This window comes from Ipomoea nil, unplaced genomic scaffold, assembly GCF_001879475.1.
Source record: "Ipomoea nil cultivar Tokyo-kokei standard unplaced genomic scaffold, Asagao_1.1 scaffold1562, whole genome shotgun sequence".
NCBI lineage: Eukaryota > Viridiplantae > Streptophyta > Magnoliopsida > Solanales > Convolvulaceae > Ipomoea > Ipomoea nil.
Window position 1 is genome coordinate 1,404,924 of NW_017617990.1, and position 21,520 is coordinate 1,426,443.

At 37.6% G+C, this 21,520-nt stretch overlaps 2 protein-coding genes, 1 long non-coding RNA gene and 1 pseudogene across 4 annotated transcripts; 2 read left to right on the plus strand and 2 right to left on the minus strand.

Moving 5' to 3' along the window:
- Positions 1 to 551: 551 nt before the first annotated feature.
- On the minus strand, positions 552 to 2,999 carry LOC109189756. The gene is made up of 2 exons (XR_002055626.1): positions 2,840 to 2,999; positions 552 to 976 (listed from the first exon to the last, which is right to left on the minus strand). It is a non-coding gene; the product is annotated as an uncharacterized LOC109189756 (long non-coding RNA).
- Positions 3,000 to 3,302: 303 nt separating this feature from the next.
- LOC109189675 lies at positions 3,303 to 5,222 on the plus strand (annotated as a pseudogene).
- A 9,479-nt stretch (positions 5,223 to 14,701) lies between these two features.
- On the plus strand, positions 14,702 to 16,714 carry LOC109189755 (probable phospholipid hydroperoxide glutathione peroxidase). The gene is made up of 6 exons (XM_019340372.1): positions 14,702 to 15,068; positions 15,201 to 15,277; positions 15,404 to 15,465; positions 15,955 to 16,073; positions 16,257 to 16,424; positions 16,517 to 16,714. Exons 1-6 carry the CDS (start codon positions 14,793 to 14,795, stop codon positions 16,547 to 16,549), a joined length of 735 nt encoding a protein of 244 aa, XP_019195917.1. The 5' UTR covers positions 14,702 to 14,792; the 3' UTR covers positions 16,550 to 16,714.
- Positions 16,715 to 16,988: 274 nt separating this feature from the next.
- Positions 16,989 to 20,955, minus strand: LOC109189754 (AT-hook motif nuclear-localized protein 5-like). Of its 2 annotated transcripts, XM_019340371.1 has the most exons (6): positions 20,075 to 20,955; positions 19,661 to 20,041; positions 19,094 to 19,161; positions 18,522 to 18,653; positions 17,919 to 18,080; positions 16,989 to 17,598 (listed from the first exon to the last, which is right to left on the minus strand). In XM_019340371.1, the coding sequence occupies exons 1-6, from the start codon at positions 20,205 to 20,207 to the stop codon at positions 17,371 to 17,373; spliced, it is 1,104 nt and encodes a 367-aa protein (XP_019195916.1). In that variant the 5' UTR covers positions 20,208 to 20,955; the 3' UTR covers positions 16,989 to 17,370. The 2 variants fall into 2 exon arrangements, with proteins under 2 accessions (XP_019195916.1, XP_019195915.1); XM_019340370.1 differs by having other exon boundaries at positions 19,661 to 20,955.
- Between the last annotated feature and the right edge of the window lie 565 nt (positions 20,956 to 21,520).

Here is a 21,520-nt window from a genome sequence, read left to right on the forward strand (position 1 = left end):
TAATTTGTCAAGCACCTTGTGCTCATATGACATGTAGTGACTTCTCCATATAAGAGGTCATGAGATTGAACCTTAGTAGAGAGAAAGTATGTTTGAACAGATATTACAATGTAATAGAGCCACTAACATTCAAAAACAAAATATTGAAAAAATTTACATATGAAGTGTATACTCACTTTTTTGGTAAAAATAAAATTCTCATTTTTTATATGTAATAAATTATAAACAAATTTAAAATCATAATAAAAATCGATACCAATCATACTTGGTACAATCATGTATTAACAACATAATACTTATACTATGTATTTTCGTCTCATATTACTTGTCTTATTTAGGCTAAATTGACTTCTTCTTCTTTACTCATTCTCTTTAGTATTTTTTTTTTTAATTTAATATTTTGATATTTAATGATACTCTTAATTTAGTTTATAAAGATATAAATTTTATATACCAATACTAAATATTATGAAAAAATGAATTGTAATTATCTAATTGACAAAAAACAAATTATGAGGTGGAGGAAGTATTATGTAAGCATACACAAATCAACAAAGTAAACTTCACAACAATCTTGATGCAAAATATTTCAGAAAATATTGGACTGCTAAAGTTTCCAAATTCCAAACATAGTTGGACTGAAAAACAATGAACAAATTAAGGGATTGCAACATTTCATTCTTTCTCAAGACCTCTTTATTACCAATGACTATGTTATTAAAGACACTGGAAAATTAGAGCTCTAGCTAAGGTAAGTTTGCTCCAGCTTCAACAATGTAAGAATTCCCCAGTTTCAACAATATAAGAACTCCCCAACATCCTGGGATGAGCTGTGGATAAGATATCGTATGATGTGAGTGCCGAATCTGATGTGGCATATGTTATCATCCTTCATAGTAAGCCAATTTCTCAGCATGCCAAATGATATTAACTTCACTTGTACTCCATGCACTCATTCCAGTTCAGGGGCAATCATCTGTCATTGTTTCAGAGAAAGATACAATTTGTGAATGACTAAACTACAAGACTTTAAGAATAACATACAGAGTAAATTTCAAAGTTAGTCCTAGAATTAGTAGTTATGGTTTAAGGTTCCAACAACAAATGGTTCTTACATGCACAAGAGTAAATGTATTCTAGGAATAACCATGACAAGTGGAGCAAGAAATAAGCCAAGGACAAAAACCATATGCAATAAAATGGGTTTAGAGTACCCACATTTGCAGCCATAATTTGTTCAATGTGTACAACACTGTAAGAAGATTCCTTTGGAAATATTTTATTTCAGAAATACTGATAGAAATTCATAACTGAAGCGTGGCTAAAATAATCAACTAGTACCAATAAAGAATTTCAAAAGATGATTTATATAATTGAAACACTTATAGAGAATCAAAATAGACCAATAAAAGAATTGGAACTATTATTAACAAATTTGAATTACTAGTCTATGGTTTACGGTTCCGGTAAACCTCAACCCCGCCCAGTAGTGCAGAAAAGGTTGTGATCTATCATTTTACCCTCAAAATAGAGTTTTTTAAGATAAGAAATATCAGAGAGAATTTCATTTATGGACAATCTATCTCTACTATTTTTATTGGTTCATAGATAATCTCTACTGTGTAGTCTGTGTCTACTCCTCCATACAATGCATATAAGGTGATTACAATTTCTAGAAGCAATGATTCCAGCACTCCAGCAGGTTTTGATAATCAGAGTTTAACCGGAAAGTGTTGAGCAACTGAAAAGTATAACAGAATAAAAAGTTGAGGCTTTAATTTGCCCCATAACATAACCAAATCAACTTCATTTTCCCACCAAATATGCCACTTAACCAGTAGAATGAATCATGTAGAGAGTTATAAATAATTAATAGTAAATTTGATATCAAGGCCGGAAATCTTGGCCTGCATAAGAAGAGAGTATAGAATAGATTGAGCTCTAAATTACTGTCTCTAAACTTGCATGTGATGAATTTGAAGAATCAAGGAGAAATTGATATCTTCTAAGAAAAGATTCAACTACAAGAAGATGGCTATCATGTACAAGTCATATATTCAGTATTTGAAAACCTCAAATTCTCCAGCATTCAGCTCTAAGTAGCATGCAGTCAGGAGAACATATACATCGATCATGCTATTCGATATCACGAATTCTACAATCAAGTGCTCCGTATTCATTCACCAGCATATGTGTGGGAACCTTTATGACCTCATTTTCAACCATGATTTAGCTTAAATTAACTATGAAATCAAGAAAGGGAGTGGTGGGAAAAATACTACAGATCGAAACTGCAGAGCAACAAATGCCAAATTTTCGAACAGTAACTGAAACTCTCAAGCTCGCTCTCTGCATATATTCAACTCCATGTATGGTGCAAATTAAAGCAGCAGTGATAGGAGCATAAACAACACAGCATAACATTTCACATCTTCAATTCCATGAAAAAAACACACACACAACAAACCTGTGTAATTTGGATAAAGAAATAATAAAATAAAAACATCCGCTCTGGTTTTCAATCAAAGGTATGAAGAGCCTAAAACCTAACATAATCAATTTCATAAAACAAACGAAAATTAAGAAAGACCGGAGAATCGTATGGAAGGTACATCAAAAACGTCACTATTACGAGGATTGCAAACCCAGTTTAGCAGATTGAAAACCCATCCAATGCATTTCAGTAAAAGTGGAAAATCCCCAAAAATTCCCAGATTATATTCACGAAATCTGGGGACAAATTAGCAATTTAAGTTCTTGAATTTTTGGGCAAAAAAAAAAAAATTGGACCAAAAAATTTAAGGAATCCATAATTCAAAAGCAGTTTAGCAAAATTTACCAGGGATCCGGAGAAGGTTTTTTTGGAGAAAAAAATTTGGACCATTTCTCGATTTGTGCGTGTCATCCTTGCGCAGGGGCCATGCTAATCTTCTCTGTATCGTTCCAATTTTATCGGATGTCCCCGAAGGGACAATCACTCCTTCCATGACAGTCTATATGTAATAGAAGAAAGCTGCTTCATCTGCCGATGTGGGAGCTGGCGAGTTAAGCAACTACAGCGTAAACCGCATACATGTTAAGACCATCGATCTATAGCAGCCCATAAAGGCATGGAAGCCCGGCCCAAATCTCATGGTTTTTATTTTTAAAATTTTAAAAAATTCTTTAAATTTTGTTTGTTTATTAACTTTTATTTTTACGGATTTTTTTTTTTTATAGATGTAATAAATCAATAATTCATGGATGTCATGCTTTCATTTTAGTGGTGCTCTATAATTAAATGTAGAGCTGATAATCTGATATGCTTACGCCTTTTCGATCATCATCCTTGAGCTCTACTAAAAGATTGACCATTTTCAGCCCTTTGCGAGCTCTCATTAACTCGCTGTCAAATCTTGAACTTCGGCATGATGATCATTCTAAGCAATGCTACTACGTCGCTCAACCCAAAAGGGAGTGCGTTACGTTACCCAGAATAGATTATACCTTGGATCCAGAAGTAGCAAGGTCAAATTCCATGATCACAAGGCTATGCAAAGATGGTCGTGTCATTGAAGCACGAGGAGTGTTTGATGAAATGCCTGATCCAGATGTGATTTCCTGGACAGCTATGATTTCGGGGTACATAAGCTGTGGCATGATTAATGAAGCTCGGGAGTTGTTTGATAGAGGTGATGCTAACAGAAATGTTGTAACTTGGACAGCTATGGTTGCTGGGTATATGAGGGGGAATCAAATTTTAGATGCTCAGAAGCTTTTCAAAGAGATGCCGGAAAAGAATGTGGTATCTTGGAATAGTATGATTAATGGGTATGTGAAAGCTAGTAGAATTGATGAGGCTTTGGCGTTTTTTGAGAATATGGAAGAGAGGAATGTAGTTTCTTGGAATATGATAATTGGAGGACTAACTCAATGTTGGAGGGTTGATGAGGCATGGAGGATTTTTGATCAAATGTCAGAAAGGAATGTGGTCTCTTGGACTACCATGATTTCTGGGTTGTCAAGCAATGGGAGAGTAGATGAGACAAGAATGTTTTTTGAGGGGATGCCAGAGCGGAATGTGGTTTCCTGGAATGCAATGATTACTGGGTACATAAAGAATTTGAGGTTTGATGAAGCATTTGAACTGTTCGAGAGGATGCCTGAAAAGAGTGTTCTCTCATGGAATACAATGATCTCTGGTTTTATAGAAAACAAGGACCTGAATAGTGCAAGAATGTTGTTCAATGAAATGCCGAGAAAAGATGTAGTTTCTTGGACATTGATGATTAATGGCTCTGTGCAGAATGGCCAAAGTGAAAAAGCCATAGAATGAAGGGACCTTCATTTGTGTTCTGAGTGCTTGTAGTAACTTAGCTGGTCTGGGTGAAGGGATGCAAATTCACCAAGTAATTAGCAAGACAATTTATCAAGATAACCAATTGGTCATTTCTGGACTTATTGACATGTATTCAAAATGTGGAGAGCTGTCAACTGCCAGGAAAATGTTTGATGATGGATTAAGAGGCCAGATGGATCTGGTCTCTTGGAATGGAATGATTGCAGCATATGCTCACCATGGATGTGATAGGGAAGCAATCAATTTGTTCAAAGATATGCAAAAGATGGGGTTCAGACCAAATGATGTAACTTATGTGGGGTTGCTTGCTGCCTGCAGCCATTCGGGATTGGTTGAGGAAGGGTTAAATTACTTTATTCAGCTTATGAGAGATGAGTCCATAGAGGTTGGCGACCATCACTACTCATGCATCATCGATCTCTGCAGTCGAGCAGGAAACCTCAAAGAGGCTTATCGATTCATGGAACAACTCCAAACAAAGCTACCTGCAAAGATTTGGGTAGCTCTTCTTTCAGGATGTAATGTTCATGGGGACCAAGAAACCGGGAAACTGGCAGGAGAAAAACTCCTAGAGGTAGACCAGGTGGCTGCAGAAAGTTCTAGTACTTATATGCTGCTATCGAACATATATGCTTCAAGTGGGAACTGGAAAGAAGCTGCAAAACTGCAGGGGAAAATGAAGGATAGAGGATTGAGAAAGCAGCCAGGTTGTAGTTGGATTGAAGTAGCAAATAGGGTTCATGTTTTTGTGGCTGGTGATAGATCTCATGATGAAACTGAGCTGCTTTATTCTTTGCTAGGTAGTCTTCATGTGAAAATGAAAAGGGCTGTTTTCTTTACTACACACAATTTCATATTGGAAGATGATTTTGCATTCATTTGAGCTTTGGCCTTTCATTAATGGTTGAAATATGAATCAACCAAACAGTTCAAGGCAATATTGTTAATAGAGACATAAGATACGGATAGTCGGATATAATTCGAGGGAAATAAAAGTTGATCTCAGGAGGCTTATACTATTAGACTAGAAGGTACTTGGCAAAGTAAATAGAGTATTGGGTAGATTCATTAGCAATATACTATAATTTTGTTAGGTTGTATATCCATGTAGAAGGGTATATGCTTAGAGGAGAAGGAATTGAGAAAGGAGTGATCACATGTGCCAATCCTCTTCTATCCATGTTTCATTTGATTTATTCAAACTAAGAAGTTTACATATTAAAAATGTTTACTCAGCTTTTTGAAATGAAAGTGGATTCCTTTTTATTTTTATTTTTTTATGATATTGATAAAAATTATTATCAATAATATCCACTACTACTATTTTTGTACTGAATACGAATACAATTGGTACCAGCAATGATCAACACTGTAAAATTATATGTGCATAACTAACCTATAAGGCAAGGTGGTGGAGAGAAACACTCAAAACAGAAAACAATCACAAAGTTGAAAGGCTGAACAAGATTACTACATCAAGAATATCTTATCTATCTCTCCCAAGTTACAGTTTGGGTACAATAATAAATACTCCGTAAATAAAAGGGGATTGTCAATATTTCAGCATTATTTAATAAGACCTATTTATTTTCGATAAATATAGTTCAACTAATTAACATTTGCTTCAAAAGGGAAGACAAAATTGAGACACCAATCTCTAAAATTAGTTTTATCTGTATAGTGCATGGAGCAATAAGACGTACTATGGACATTCCATCTTCTGGACCACAGCACCAGTATCAGACTAGCACCCTATACTTTTTCTTTTTTTTTTTTTTGTATATTATTCTTATACTGGGAGAGTTCCATAAATGTGCAACCTGTGAGACTGACTTGGACCATAAGAAGACACCCTCACCAGCTTTTCTTTCTGAAAAGGAAACAACTTCAGGTGCAAACACACATCTCTGGTGTCCAACTAGGCAAAAGCGTGGGAACCTTTATGACTTCATTGGTAATCATGATTGGATTCAGGCATGAAATTAATAAGAAAGGGAGTGGTGGGAAGACTGGAGTACTGGACTATACGAACTGCAGACCAAATGTCAAATTTCAGTATTTGAAACGCTCAGACTCTCCAGCATTCAACTCCAAGTAAGATTCAATGCAACAGTGATACGAGCATAAACATCACAATATAACATTTCACATCTTCCATGAAAAATGCAAACAATAACTTAACCACTATAGCCTGAAGTGCCTGGCAACCCGCAATTATGTGTTATTCATATGTATCAAGATTGCTAGTTCAAACTTTTGTAGCCATAATAATCAATTGAAGAAACATTGAAATTTATTGGAAGACAAGCTGAGTACAATAACAATAAGCACTATACAGAATCAAGAATCTAATGACAGAATACAAAACATGGGCTCACACAATTGTACATATGGTATATGGATGAATTCCCTGAGTTTCGGAGAATTCATAACCTCATCCATTCACATAAAAATGATAAAATTAAAATAAAGGACAAAGAAAGCTAGATATTTGATTTTAAAAAAAAAATCACTTGTACAATGGTTTCAACCCCGAGTTTTGCAGATTGAGTAATCCCATCTATGCAGTCCAGAAGAACGGGGAAATCCCCAAAAAATTAGCAGATTAAATTCACAAAAATTTGGGCAAAAATCCACAAAAACATAGAAGATTAAATTCATGACAACTGGGAGAAAAAAAATCCAAATAATATAGAAGATAAAATTTACAGTGTTTTGGAGGAAAAAAATGGACCATTTCTCGATTTGTGCATGCCATCCTTGCACAGGGTTCATGATAATCTTCTTCGTTTTGTTCCAATTTTAATGGACGTCCCCAAAGGGATGCTCAGTCCTTCCATGGTGGCGTATATTCTTTTTTGGTACTATGATTTCAGAGGTCATATAGTCACACTGTATTTCAACTAACATCAAATCATATTACTGGGGGTTATTATATTAAAAACCTATTAATTTACCAATGAGACTTCCTTAAGATTACTGCAACATTAAAGAACAAGAACATGAAAAAATAATTAAGACAATTTCACTGGCAGCAGGGAAAAGGGAAGTGAGAAGAATACTGGGGTTGATTTATCTTTTTTCTCTGGTCCAGTTCACTAGACTCACCATTACTCCCAGCAAACTTCAAACAATTATAAAGTTCAATTTGTGGTGAATAGGATGGAGAATGGAGTTGTGGGTTGTAGGAAGTAGTTTTATACCAGTACTTTGCCGTATAGATTCTTCCACAGGCAAGAACAGCTGAGTAAAAATAGAGGAGAAGAAAAGGCCAGCTTTCTTGTGTTTGTAAGACTTGACAATTGTTTGTCAAATGTTACAATAATGGGCACATATTTATAAGTACAACAAATGCCTTTAGTGGAATTACATGTGTTAAATCACTAAATCTATTCGACTGTTATACGTAAATCATGTCTTCAGCACTTGAAATCGCATACAACTCAAAGAATCATGCACTTAGATGAACATAGACAGCATGCCATTACAAGTCACATATTCCACAACAATGGGTATCATTTATCAGCATTCATAGTTCAAAATTATAATTTATTCTGAACAACAAATCTAAAAGAGATTTTGCTTATATGGAGTTGTTTATTTTATATTCTTCCCATTTTCTATACTAGATCATGGACATTCAGCTCCTGGACAGAGAAGAATTACAGAAACTACATGGTGATTTAGATGTCAATCACATCTTTACTTGAGAAGATTGACCTTTAAATTATTGTTGAAGGGACAAGCTAGCAATGAAATCGCAGAGTATTAATAGATATTCTGCCCTCCTAACCAAAGCACCCAGACCCCACAATCATATGGAAAGCTAATTGATAACTGTTTTCTGAAAGGAATCAACTTCAGGAAATCAGGTTATGAAAAATGAATTGCTATCTATCATGTCCTACTTGCAAGAAGTGTCGAAACCTTAAACAGATAATTGTCCACCACAATTCAGCTATGAAGTCCCCATAGCAGGAGAGCTAAAAGAATGATAACACTCATGACTCATACATAATAATATATTTTAAGTGTTTCACATTTATATATGAAAAGAAGAAAACATATAAAACTACTTATCATATCACATCTACTACAACCAGGTGCCATCTGATACATAATTATGAATGTTAGTGAACCATTAGCACTCCCAGTTCAATATTTTACAGTATTTTTACTCATTCCCCATTCTAAACTTAACAGACCTATATTACCTGGAATTCACTGCAACAAATATGAAATTCCATTGTTTACTAAGATAGAATGAATTCAATTGCAACTTCAAAAACTACCAACAATCGAATGACCGAATACAAAACACGCACAATAATAGAGCAAGAAATAGCATAATAGTTTTCCACTCTGGATTTCAATTAGAGGTATGAAGAACCTATATACACATTCAATTATATCAAGCAAACGGTAAGAGCGAAAAGACCCAGGAATGGTACAAGAGGTTATTTGGATTTCCAATCTCAACAGCATCGTATCAGAATCCCAAACGCGGCCAAGTTAGAAAGGTGGAAACTCCAAAAAAAAGTTAAGGAAATCCATAATTCAAAAGCAGCTTAGCAAGATTTCACAGGAGAACCAGGAATCCGCAGCAGAGATTTAGGGGTGAAAAAAATTCAGACCATTTCTCGATTTGTGCGTGTCATCCTTGCGCAGGGGCCATGCTAATCTTCTCTGTATCGTTCCAATTTTATCGGATGTCCCCGAAGGGACATTTTTGTTCTTCAATGCCGGACTATGTGTACTGGAAGAGAGCTGCTTCATCGCCCGATGTGGGAGACTGGGAGCTTGTCCAGAAGAGAGTAAAGACAAACAAACGTAAAAAAACATCATGTCCTTAAAGCGGCCCGTTAATGCATGGAGACCCGGTCCAATTCCCCTCGTTTTCTTTGTATCTTCTTTATATATTGTTTAATTTAATTTATTTTTTTTTGTTTTCTTCTTTTCATTGATAATTTTTGTAGCTTTTTCGTGATTTACTATAATTGAGTATATAGCTAATATGTTATATCATTATCATGTTCCAATAGTTAAATTTTAAACAAATAATTATTTTAAATTACTTGAAAATCTCAAATTTTACAACACATTAAATTTCAAAATTTAAAACACGAGAAATGATCATTTTAAGTAATGAAATGATACTCTATCAGTATCAATCTAACTCAAAAGGGCATGTTACACTATCCAATAGGATGTCAATTCAACCCGACCCTGTTGAGAATATCGAGTCGACGGGGGATGGAGAGAGTTCCCCCATCCTCGCCATGGACAAGGATTGTACTCCGACCCCAAAATATATATTATATTATATTATATTATATTATATAATTATATACAATATACTAATATTTATCTGAACTAATATTTAATTTGGACTTTTGATTCTTTTTTTTTTCTTCAAGTTATTAAGTATAGATATTTGGTATTTTGGTTAAGGAATTTAGTGAAGGAGATTTGGTATTGTGGTTAAGGAATTTAGTATTGTTTAATGTTTTAAGTATTTTGTACTGATTGTATTTTTAGATGATTGGGGGTTAGGCTAATTGGATATTAAATATATAAATTTATAAATTAATTATATAATTTAAATAAAATATTATTTTATAGTTTACTAACAATTGAAAAGTGTATTTAAAATAAAAATAAAAAAATTGGGGCAGGAATCTTCTATTCCCGAAAAATCCCTACTGGGATGAGGATGGTGGTAATTCCCGTCCCCGTCGAGAAACGGGTCGAGTCGGGGAGCGGGGAGCTCATTTCCCGTCCTATCCCATTGTCATCCCTACTAGTATCCAGAATAGATTACACATTGAATCCAGAAGTAGCAAGTTCAAATCCGATTATCACAAAGCTATGCAAACAAACAGGATCTATCATCGATTATTTTGCAATACAAAAGATATTATGAGAATGAACTATCGATTTGGCATGGAAAGCTTTGTTCTTTTGTAGAATGCAACAAAATTCATAGCCCAGACTGTTGAAGACAAGACTTAGAGAACCAAACAAACACATGAAGAAAGCAGAAAGCATTACATCAACAATTTCCTTTTAATACCCATACACAACACGGAATAATCTTATTCAAGAATTCCTGTGACCAATTACAGTTCATGATTCAATGATAACCAAAAAATAGGGATTGTGACCATTTCAGCCTTGTCTAAGACTATCTATTTTCAGCAAGTATAGTTCAGCTAATTCTCATTTGCTTCAAAGGGAAGAGAAAATTGGGACACCGGGCAAGGTAGCTCCAGCTTCAATGATATAACAGTTCACCGAGACATACTCAGATGAGTCGTGGATTAGGTATCGTACCAGTGATGTTAGCGCTGGGTCTGATGTGCCGTATGTTCTCAAAGGTACAGTCTTCAAAGCCAATCTCTTTGCATGAGGCTCTCCGTTATCTCAGATTTGAAGAGTCCAGGAGATATTGAGTTGATTCTTATTCCATGCTTTCCCATTTCCATGGCCATCATCTGTCATAATTTCAGTGGAAACCGAAAATAATAAAGAGTAATTATCAGCAGCAGAAGTAAAGTGTGAAACATTACCGGGATTGTAAACAGAAGACAACCAAGATAATGGAGAAGGAAATATGGTCGTAATTTTGTTACTAACATACTACACCTGCTATATATTTGCGAGCAAACCGAGAAAAACAGAGAATTGCAATGCAAAAATACCAACAATTGCTCATGCAGCAGGCATAAGTACACATACATTGAAGTTTTTGGATGCCAAGAAACTTAAAATTCAATTTTCCTTAATGAATTTGTGTTGAGATGTCCATTTGACTTTCTCATATAATACCAACAAACAGGATCTGCAGAGGAATGTCTGCTCAAAATCATGATTTCTAATGCGAAACTACTTCACTAACATTCTGATGCATTCATAGGGAAAACTTACCACGGACGCGGACATCACAAGCAGTAAAAGGAATAAGAAGAAGCCAAGCTATTTATAGTAATCTTTTCCTGTTTATTTTTGATTCAGTTTTTTAAGTTGTTTTGAAGTTCCTATTTTTTTGGTTATGAACGTTAAGTAACGTTAGACCTTCAGTATATATAGCTTTAGACAAAACTGAAGGAGATCATCGAATTTGAATTTTGAAAGAATTGTCTTATGACATTTGGGAGAGGAAGATCTCTAAAACTCTTCATTTTATTTCTGTCTTTTCTTGTTTCCTTTGCTGTCTCTACAACCATAGGGAAATCAAGAGCATCCGTTCCCTCGGCTCGCCCAGTGACGCGTTCACAGATTCCCGAGCGCATAACAAATTTGGTATCAAAGTCCGACGCCATGGGCGAGAACTTAGCAGAATCCCGCTCTCTAGACCACTGTTGCCACTCTGCAGGCTGACCGCGAGGAAGATCGCGCTGCTATGAAGGCAGACCGCGACGAGGTCCGCCAACTGCTTCGGCAGCTGCTGTCCGGGAAGGCTCCGGCGGCTGGCGACTCCAGCAGCCATGATGGCCCAACCCCGCCTCCGACTGATGCCGCACCTGCACGCCCAACACCCACCATCACCACCGCTACTCCCCAATTCGCCCGGCTGGAATTTCCCCGCTATGATGGCCGGGAGGACCCAACCGGTTGGCTACACCAGTGCGAGCAGTTCTTTAGGGCCCAGGGCACGCCGACGGTAGAATTCGTGAGCATGGCTGCCTTCCACCTGACGGGGGTGGCGCGAATGTGGCACTCCCATCTGGAGATGGAGGAGCAAGCGTTGTCGTGGCCTCAATTCAAACACCGTTGCTTCCTACGTTTCGGCCCTGGCCTCTGGGGCAACACACTGGGCAATCTGGCCAAGCTCAACCAAGGCGGACGTCTGGTGGATGATTTCAACGACGAATTCCAGGAGGTGTTGGAGCGCACTCCGGCGATTCGGCCCGACCAAGAGGCCGACCTTTACACGGCTGGGCTTGATGAGTGGTTGAGGATAGATGTGGAAACCGCGCGCCCGATGAACTTAGACGTGGCTATGAACCTCGCCCGGACTTACGCACGACGGCAGTACTGCCTCGCTGCCACTGCCTAACCATCTCGATCCTCATCTTCATTTTTTTCTTCTGCAGGCAACTCGTCGCGACCAGCAGCTTCACGGCCCAACCAGTATACGACGAGGCAGACCCATCCATCCTAGTCGGCGGCGTCGACAACGAGTTCGGCCGGCAGCCACTCCGTCACAGCCCCCAGACAGGCGGCCTCCCAGCCGCGATCCTCCGGCGCGACGCGAAGTGCGGCATCCTCCAGTCTGCCCCCTGAACGCCGCCTAACCCGTCACGAGTACCAACGGCGAAGATCGCAGGGTCTTTGTTTCCACTGCGATGAAGATTGGTCTCCAACGCACAACTGCCGCCATCTATTCTTATTGGTGATTGACGAGAGTTCCCCGCCAACGATCGACGATGAGGGAGAAGCAATCGCGTACGAAACGGAGAATCCAGATATCTCTTTGCACGCAATCTCCCGGTATGGCAGTGTTGGACTTTTATCATTGGCATGTTGTCACCATTTTGCTTCTTTTTTTTTTTTTTTTTTTTTTGTCAAAAGTTAAGCAAAGTTAAATGGGATTGCATTTACTGAGTTACTCAATTACAATTCATTTACTGTGAACAATTGCATTGAAGGATTACACCAAAAAAAAATGCGTTGAAGGACATCAGTAAGTGCATTAAATTGAATAATTGCAGCAAATGCATTAAATTGAACATTCAACTTCTACACTACATTAAGCTAGAATAAACTTCCAAACCCATGACCAATACCATTGAAATTACTAACCAACACTAATATTGCTACAGAAACAAAAAAAAAAAAAAAAAAAAAAAAAAAAAATCACAGCTCTACATACACACTTTAACTTTTGATTCACAATAGAATTAAAAGCAATTAGAAGCTTTAGTACTAGCAGTGTATCCAAGCTTTGCTTTTAGGACATCAATTTTGTGCTTGTTTCGATTTATTCTTCTTAGCAATCCCGGAATAATCATCTTTGATCTTGAACACATGGGTGGGTCAAACCATCTCACAAATCCACACCCACCAACAACCCTCCTCTGTATACAAAATTTGTGAATATACCAAATAATTAAATAAATAAATCCATAATCAACAAAAAAAAAAAAAAATCAGTTATCCCTCTCTTGTATACAAAATCTATAAGTATACCAAATAATTAAATCCACAATATAAAAAAAAAAAAAAACAAAAAAAAAAAATCAGTCAGTCCTCCCTTGTATACAAAATTTTTGAGTATACCAAATGATAATTTCAATGTTACTCACTTGGTTATCGTAAGCTCAATCCCAATACCTTCTTCCCGGGTTTTTATTCGTCCATGATGTTCGCATTTTCAATCTTTGCCCACAGTGACAATAAGAGAGGGGTGTGTCGCTATAGTAAACCTTGGGATGACAATTGCTCTCCTCGCTGTCGGCATAGGAACGTTATCTTCAAGATTGTTGTTGAAGTCCAAGCGTGGTCCTCCAATGGAGATTCATAAGAAGAATGCGTGAAGGAAATAACAAATGGAAGAAGAATGCGTGAAGCTAGGGTTCAATTGGCTAAATAAGAGGAGAAAAATAACAATGAAAGTGAAATTCCTCTATTGACCTTGACTTAAACAAATTTTTAACAACTGACCTAACAGAGGATCATTTTGGTTAACTTTTGCATAGTTGAGGACTTTTTTAGGTAAAAAAAATAGTCGAGGATCAAATTAATAATTTTACAATAGTCAGAGGAACATTTTGATAATTAACTCGAAAAAATATCAATAACACCATTATTTCAAGGTGTATCCTAGAAGCTAATGATCTTGTCGTCGTTGAAGGGCATGAAATGAGTCATCCAAATGAAAGATCATTGGTTAGAGCATCCACATTGGTTGGGAAGAATGGGGAGATAATGTAAGAGTGATTAGGAAAGAGAGTGTGGGAGAGGAGAGAAAAAAAAAAAAGAAAAAACAAAACAAAAAAAAAAATTAAAAAAAAAAGAAAGTAGTCAGACGCGTCAGGCGCGCCTGACGCGCCTCCGGGCGCGTGCAGTGCACGCGCCCGGCTTTTGCCCAAGGCTGTGCGCGAACGCGCACAGCCTTGCTTCTTCTTCTTTCTCTTTTTTTTTTTTTTTTTTTTTTTTTCTGACAATCTCCCTACATTTGCAGGGAGATTATTTTTCAATTATCTCATGTCCACACTAGCTATTATCTCATGAAGGGAAGATTTAATTCTGAATTCTCCCCACAATATCCACAAGTGTGGATGGCCTTATACCAGTAAAAATGTCATAGTTTCTGGAACAAGTTGACAACAGAGCAGCCACGTGGGATATGTAACCCACGCCACGTGTTCAAAAAGGAAACCGAACACGAACGTTAACAAGCTGACCTTAATTTCAAATTTTCGAACTTTCTTCTGCTTCATTTCTAATCATGCTCTCTTCTGTCAGCCGTCGTTTCTTCCCACGGAATCTATTCGTTCTAAGGCAAGCTTCTTGTGTGGTTATAATTAGGACAATCCATCTCGAATCCTCATCTCCTCCGTCGAACCTCGTACCCTCTCGGCTGATCGGAACCACATTTTCCCCTTCTTTAGCTGCTTCTCCGGTTGCCCCAACAAGGCTTGTGTTTTCGGCTTTGAGATCGCTTCACTCCATGGGCAGTGAACCCAGCAAGGCTACTGCTTCAATCTACGACTTCACTGTCAAGGTCTGTGATTTTCGACCTCTGGGTGTTTGGTTAAATGCCTCTGTGACTTTAATTTGAGCCTTGATATGATGATGGGTGTAATGATATTTTTGTGGTGACTTTTTGAAGCGTTAAGACAATTGAGTGTTGCAGGATGCTAAAGGAAATGATGTTAATCTTAGCACCTACAAGGGAAAGGTCCTGATGATTGTCAATGTTGCATCAGAATGGTATGTTACAGGCTTCTCATTCAGCATTTGATCCTTTCTTTTGGTGTGTGGTTGAGACTTATTGAAAGAACTTATAGGAAAAAGTTATGTTAGTTTTTCTCTTAATTTGTTTTTTTCCTTGTACAGTGGCCTGACCAACACAAATTACACTGAGATGAACCAGTTATACCAGAAATACAAAGACAAAGGTTTGATCTGACTTCTTTTTAATTTTTCTCTCTGCAACTCCTTTAGTGAACCCATAACTCATAAGAGTTTTGTTTAACAATCCTGACTTGATTGATTTCACCGTTCTTCCAAATGACAAATTCAAGTATGTATATCTAACTTGCATGTTACTATGAGTATGAAATTTTATCCTTTTGGCTATTTGAGTGATAATGATTCCTTAATGTCTAGTCTTGCATTGACTTCATACACCCCCCTTCTCCCGGAGAAAAAATGTGAACCTGGGGGAACCCGCCCCAGTCAAGTTAGTCAGGCTGTTGACTTGATCGACTCTAAGCTGGAGCAGCCTATTGGTGGTTTACTATACTTTGCCGGCTAGGGTCACAAGGCGGGGTTTATCCGGTGTATAGTAGTGGCTGCGAGTTTCCCTTGTCACTTAAAAAAATGTGAACCTGAATTTGCATAAGCTGAGCAAATAGTAATTGAGATTTAATCTGATCCTCTCACAGGTTTTGAGATTCTTGCATTTCCTTGCAATCAGTTTGGCTCACAAGAGCCTGGCACCAATGAAGAAATCATGCAGAGGGCTTGTACTCGCTTCAAAGCTGAATTTCCTGTTTTTCAAAAGGTAGCTCTCTCTCTCTCTCTCTGGTTGTATCACTGTGTTTTCAAGGATTTCCTAAATGCAATTCTGCAGGGTGCTTATGACTTCATACTGTCACAACAAACATGAAAATTGATTTAATCCTTCAAATTTATTTCCTCTGGTTTGCGTGTATTCTTAACATTGTAAGCATGTTTTGCGATTTAGGTTGACGTCAATGGTGCCAATACTGCCCCGGTTTACAAGTTCTTGAAGTCAAGCAAAGGCGGCCTTTTTGGTGGTAGTATCAAGTGGAACTTCACCAAATTTATCGTCGACAAGGATGGAAACATTGTTGAACGCTACGCACCCACCACATCTCCAGCGAGCATAGAGGTAACACTTTTGCATCTATACTCGCAGAAAATTGCTGTATAACTCTATTCAACAAGATACTCAACAGATCCTCCCCTTTTGTGTTGCTGCAGAAGGGCTTGAAGAAACTACTTGGGATTGCCTGAGCCTTAGAGATGAATAAGTAGTCCTCATATATGTTGTCCATTCTCACATATGTATAAGTTTCCCCCCTCTAATGTGCCCTTTGTGAGCCCTAAACCTGAAAACTGCTTCATAAATGTGTCCCTATAACCTTATAAATAAAAGGAAGAATGACATTTTTCCATGAATTAGTAGCGTTAGACAGTTGGCTTGGTAACTAACTTTCTTGATTTGAGTAGTTGATTAATTTAAGTTGATTTACCTCCTTACGGTACTTTACTGACTAGAATCATAAGACAAGTTTCACCTTGAATGCATATTCAGGAACATAATTTTTCCTAATAAAATATTAAAAAAAAAAAAAAAAAAAAACTATTACCCTATTACCCCGTAATTTAAAGGAAAAAGAAATAAAATTTTCCCTAAATAACATTATAAAACAGGAAAAGGGAGAGGGAGCACTGAAGAAAAAAATAATGGTCATTTTAAAACTGGAATCCATGTTATGTTGTACAATCAAATATTCAAGTTACAACAAGAACAAAGAGATACCCAACAGGGACACCAACAATCATATGTTCCTTCATCAAATTTTTGGATTATCAAAGGTTAACCACAACACCTGGCTACAAAGTGAGATCATGCAAATTTTTTGTTTGTTTGTTTCTTTTTCAACAGCCATAATCTTCTTCTGTATTGCCACTGGCACACTGAAACAGCCTAAAATGGAGTCTTGCTACCAGTGTGAGTTAGCAAGTTAAAAAAGTTGACGATTTCCTGGTGCATTTTCATTTACAACACATATGTACAAAATCATCATGTGTTGATTTGCACGAAGATTGCTTCATCCACGCGTTAGATCAATGTCTGTTTGGGAACTTCTCATATCTGTCCTGGAACTCGAAGAAGGCCAAACAGCCATATTTGGAGCACGGTTTTGAATTGGTGTAGTGATAACAGGAGTCTGGGATTTCTCAGCAGACCGGATCGCAGAGTCCATGTCATCTCTTGCACTATTCTCTGTCTTGTTCTTTGCATTTGTATTGCCATGTACAAAACTGCACGCTACCACCTGCAATAACCATAGATTTCACTGTGTATTCTAACTTAGAAGAAAGTTGTTTACTTCATTGTGTGCATGAAGTGAAGAAAGAATGGCGAGGCCTGAAAGGCCAAGTCCAGCACCCTGTGGCGTTGGCTGCTACCAAAGTATAAGAAAATAAAGTTGCGCATTCGTTACTAGATATAACTTTTAGCGTAATGGTAAGCACTTGATCCTATCAGATAGGATATTGATTGCAAATCCACAGATTTGAACTCCTTTAGAGTTTGATTGTGGTATCCAAGATTTTGTACGAGTTTGGATATGGGTTGAGGGGATAAGTAAAATACCTGAACTGAAGTAGCTGCCATGAGTTGGCCACCAATTGCGCCCCCAAGGACATGCCCATCGGGACTACTAACAGAAATACTTAGTCCACCAATACGGTTGCGCGGGCCACCATTTTCAGCAACCAAGTATGAACCAGACATGCGCAGTATATCAAAACGACCCTACACAAGGTATGAACAAAGTGAGTTTGTAGCGGAAAACATGGCCAATAGTAGCGACTCGGGCAGAAATGAGCAGAACAAATAACTTCCAAAAGGAACAGAAAATGCGAGCCAAGCAACTCAAACACAGTTCACATGACTCACAAATCATGCTTAATGTGACTTAGGTTTTGCAAAGGAAAATGTGCGGAATTAGGTTCTTCTCAAAGTTAAAATACAGCTTAATATGAAGAACGAGGGTTTTAAGAATTCATACAACAGATTCAAAACATCAATATATAGAACGGGAACCTCACCAAATTAAGGGTGAATCTCAATAGGCTTCATTTTCCCGACAGTGATTATGATTTGAAGATATTTGGAATAGGGCAATGCTTTCTTAAAACTCAAAATATTTGTAAGCATACATGAGTAAAAGACATTGGAGTTAGTTTATTATACCTCATATGTGACGGTGGCACCAGAACTTGCTGGTGGTCGCAGTGTTACAGCAGAAACTGTACCATTAGCCGACAATATACATAAAGCCCTTGGCCTCTGTTCTGCAAATGCTAATATTTTTGCTGCTACATCCTGCAAAAGGGAACCTATTATTCATTCCTGTTTCCCTTCACTTTGGCAAACCATAACCATGCAAGGTATCAAATGTTTAACACTTCAAGTAATGCCTTGACTTTTGGTCTGAATTATGTCACAAACGGAGACCCTATAACTCCCCAGGACCAATTAGTTTCCTTGAATTTAGGTCTGAATTATGTCACATATGGCATGCCTTAGAAACAATCACGGGAAGCACTATTTTTTTTTCCGTAAGTTTTATTTATGATATTATGTCACATGTGGCACAATTAACAGATTAATTGTGCGCCAATGACCTTATGGTCTAGTGGCATGAAGTGACTCCCCCAAATGGGAGCTCTTTGTGCTTCAATAGGTTGAGAAAGTAGATATGAACAGATACTACTACATTGTAACAGAGATTAATTGTGCAAAACGAAGAGAATATCACATACCTCTCCTATTCCAATGTGTATGACATGTGGCGTAAATGCCAGTCCAGCTGAACTATTCATCCAATCACCTGCAGCAAGCAAATAAAGTTTTATGAAAGATCCCCCAATAATCAAGTAGCTTATATAAAGAAATATCCAAAGTCGACATATTCTACCTAAGCAAGCAATGTCCAAATTTAGAGCTTTTTAAGTTTCTACCTTTCTAGCATTTTCTCAATGACTATGCCCAAGGTCCTTGTCCCTTATTTTCTTTTACTCTCCCCTCCCCCCACCGAAAATAAAGCACACATACAAAATGTAAGGGAAGGATTCAAAGCACTCAATAGTTTTCCTAAAGCCATTGTCTTTGCAAAAGTCAGAGTATTGGTTTCGTAACAAAATGCTATCTTTCTTGTGAATGTGTAATGGAGAAAAAAAATTAAGCAGCGGGCAATAATTACTAAGCAAAGGAAGTGCTATTATCCACCTACTAATGCATTAAGCATAGAAATCAAAATTTTTTTAATGCACAAAACTGCAGATTCAAATAGCATAACAACTTGAATTGAACAAGGATGGAAAACATACCAAGGGGAGCTAATTGTTGCTTCCACCCGGTTCCACGAGGCCTTCCTTTACTCCGCTTTCGTCCGGGAGTTATGGACCCTGGCGAAGGCCTGGAGGACATGGAAGATAGTGCTAAAGACATGTTGGACCCATCGGGACCATACTTCCTTGGCCTGCCTCTTTTCTTTTTCACCGGATCACCCGGTGTGACATTGGAGGTCATACCTATGTCAATGTTTCGAGCAAAATTGGTTGAAGGGTTCTCAACTTGGAATGCAGAACTCACAGCCCCTCCTCCCCCAACATTGGACTGAACTGCAATGTTCGGGTTCGAAAGGGGCTTGAACCCAGAGGGAGTTGGCATCCCCATTGGTCGCCTACCACCACCACCACTACCACTACCATTACCACTACCACTACCACCACCACCACCACCACCACCACCACCACCACTACCACTGCCGCCGCCTCCACCATCAGACCTAACCCCTGAACTACCAGGCCCACTAACCCCTCTATTGAAATAGTAAGGTGACCCATAGAGTGACATTCCTTCCCTGACATCCATGCATTTACTAAGCAAAATTTCAAAGCTTTTGAATCCCTCTACAATTACCAATCAGGGAATTGGACAACTAACCCAGAAGATCTAGTCTCTGAATCCTTCTAGAACTAATTCTCCTCAGGGAAAATGAATTGACAGAGATCAAAATGCATAAAAATTCAGCAAAAAAAATCATAAACACAAGGAGTATAAATTTTTCTAAATCCTAGCAAGGGTTTAAGATGGGTTTTTCATAAGCATAAAAGCAAAACTAAAAATTACAGAAAAAAAAAGCAATCTTTGAGTCTCTGCTGAACAAACAAAATGTAAAGGTCGAATCTTGAAAAAAACAACTAAGTCAGAGATCACACACCAGAGCTTATTCTGAAGAATGTCAAGAATCTACTGCTATATAAGACCATCCAACTCCAAAACCTATCTAGGAATCTAACAACTCTGAACCTTTTCTCAAGTGCACCAAGAACCAAGGGGGAAATAAAAAGAAACCCTAGATTTGAATTGGGAGTGGAATAAGAGAGAGTATTGGGAAAGAGGGAGGGAGGGTAAAGACAAAAGTGAAATGAATAGAAAAATTTGAGCTTTTGAATTAAAGAAAGGAGAAGACACCTTTTCTTTTAGGATTGAAACAATAATTTAATTTGGGGTGGGGATTGGAAAGGGTTTTGGAACTAACACCAGTAGCAGTGGAAAAAAGTTGTATATTTTCATTTCTTTTTTTTTCCTTTTTCCAGAGTTCTTTTGACTTGTGAGTTCCCAGTGTTCATTCATACCATTGGTGACAGTTGGGTGCACCTAAGTACTAGCATGTCCTTATCAGAATGCTACTACTGTTTTTGGAATTACCAACCCCACTTTGCCTCTTTCTTTGATCTGAGTAATCTTTATTTAGCTCTCATCCAGACACAAAGTCAAAGATTGTTTGATCCCTACTATTTTATTTTATTTTTTTTTAACTCGCAGAGACTTAGTTCACTGATTCAGTATGCAGTATTTGAGAGAAGAGATCAAGATTTGAGATGGAGATTATGTTCAAAGTGGGCAGATCTCTTATGTGCACACCGAATCATTGAGTCATAGTGATTTACATCTCTCCAAATGCTCTTTAGGGCTCTTAGGTTGGGGATTCAACATTTACATTCTCCCAAATGATCTATCGAGCCTTTGGGGTTGGTGATTCAGCATTTTGAGAAAAGAAAAGTTTTTTTTTTTTTTTAAACAACTCAATCAAATTGGTCAAATTATTTAATTTGATAACCATAATGCTATAAGTTTGATTTGCCATTATAGGCAACTTAGGCTGGTGTCGTTTAAGACCT

What these genes read in the sequence shown, in the direction of transcription:
- LOC109189755 (XM_019340372.1), top strand. Translation starts at nt 14,793, where the DNA reads ATGCTCTCTTCTGTCAGCCGTCGTTTCTTCCCACGGAATCTATTCGTT. An exon ending in GTCAATGTTGCATCAGAATG is followed by an intron (nt 15,278 to 15,403) that starts GTATGTTACAGG and finishes TTCCTTGTACAG; the next exon opens with TGGCCTGACCAACACAAATT. An exon ending in CATCTCCAGCGAGCATAGAG is followed by an intron (nt 16,425 to 16,516) that starts GTAACACTTTTG and finishes GTGTTGCTGCAG; the next exon opens with AAGGGCTTGAAGAAACTACT.
- LOC109189754 (XM_019340370.1), bottom strand. Translation starts at nt 20,207, where the DNA reads ATGGATGTCAGGGAAGGAATGTCACTCTATGGGTCACCTTACTATTTC. An exon ending in TACACATTGGAATAGGAGAG is followed by an intron (nt 18,654 to 19,093) that starts GTATGTGATATT and finishes TCCCTTTTGCAG; the next exon opens with GATGTAGCAGCAAAAATATT. An exon ending in GTGCCACCGTCACATATGAG is followed by an intron (nt 18,081 to 18,521) that starts GTATAATAAACT and finishes TACCTTGTGTAG; the next exon opens with GGTCGTTTTGATATACTGCG.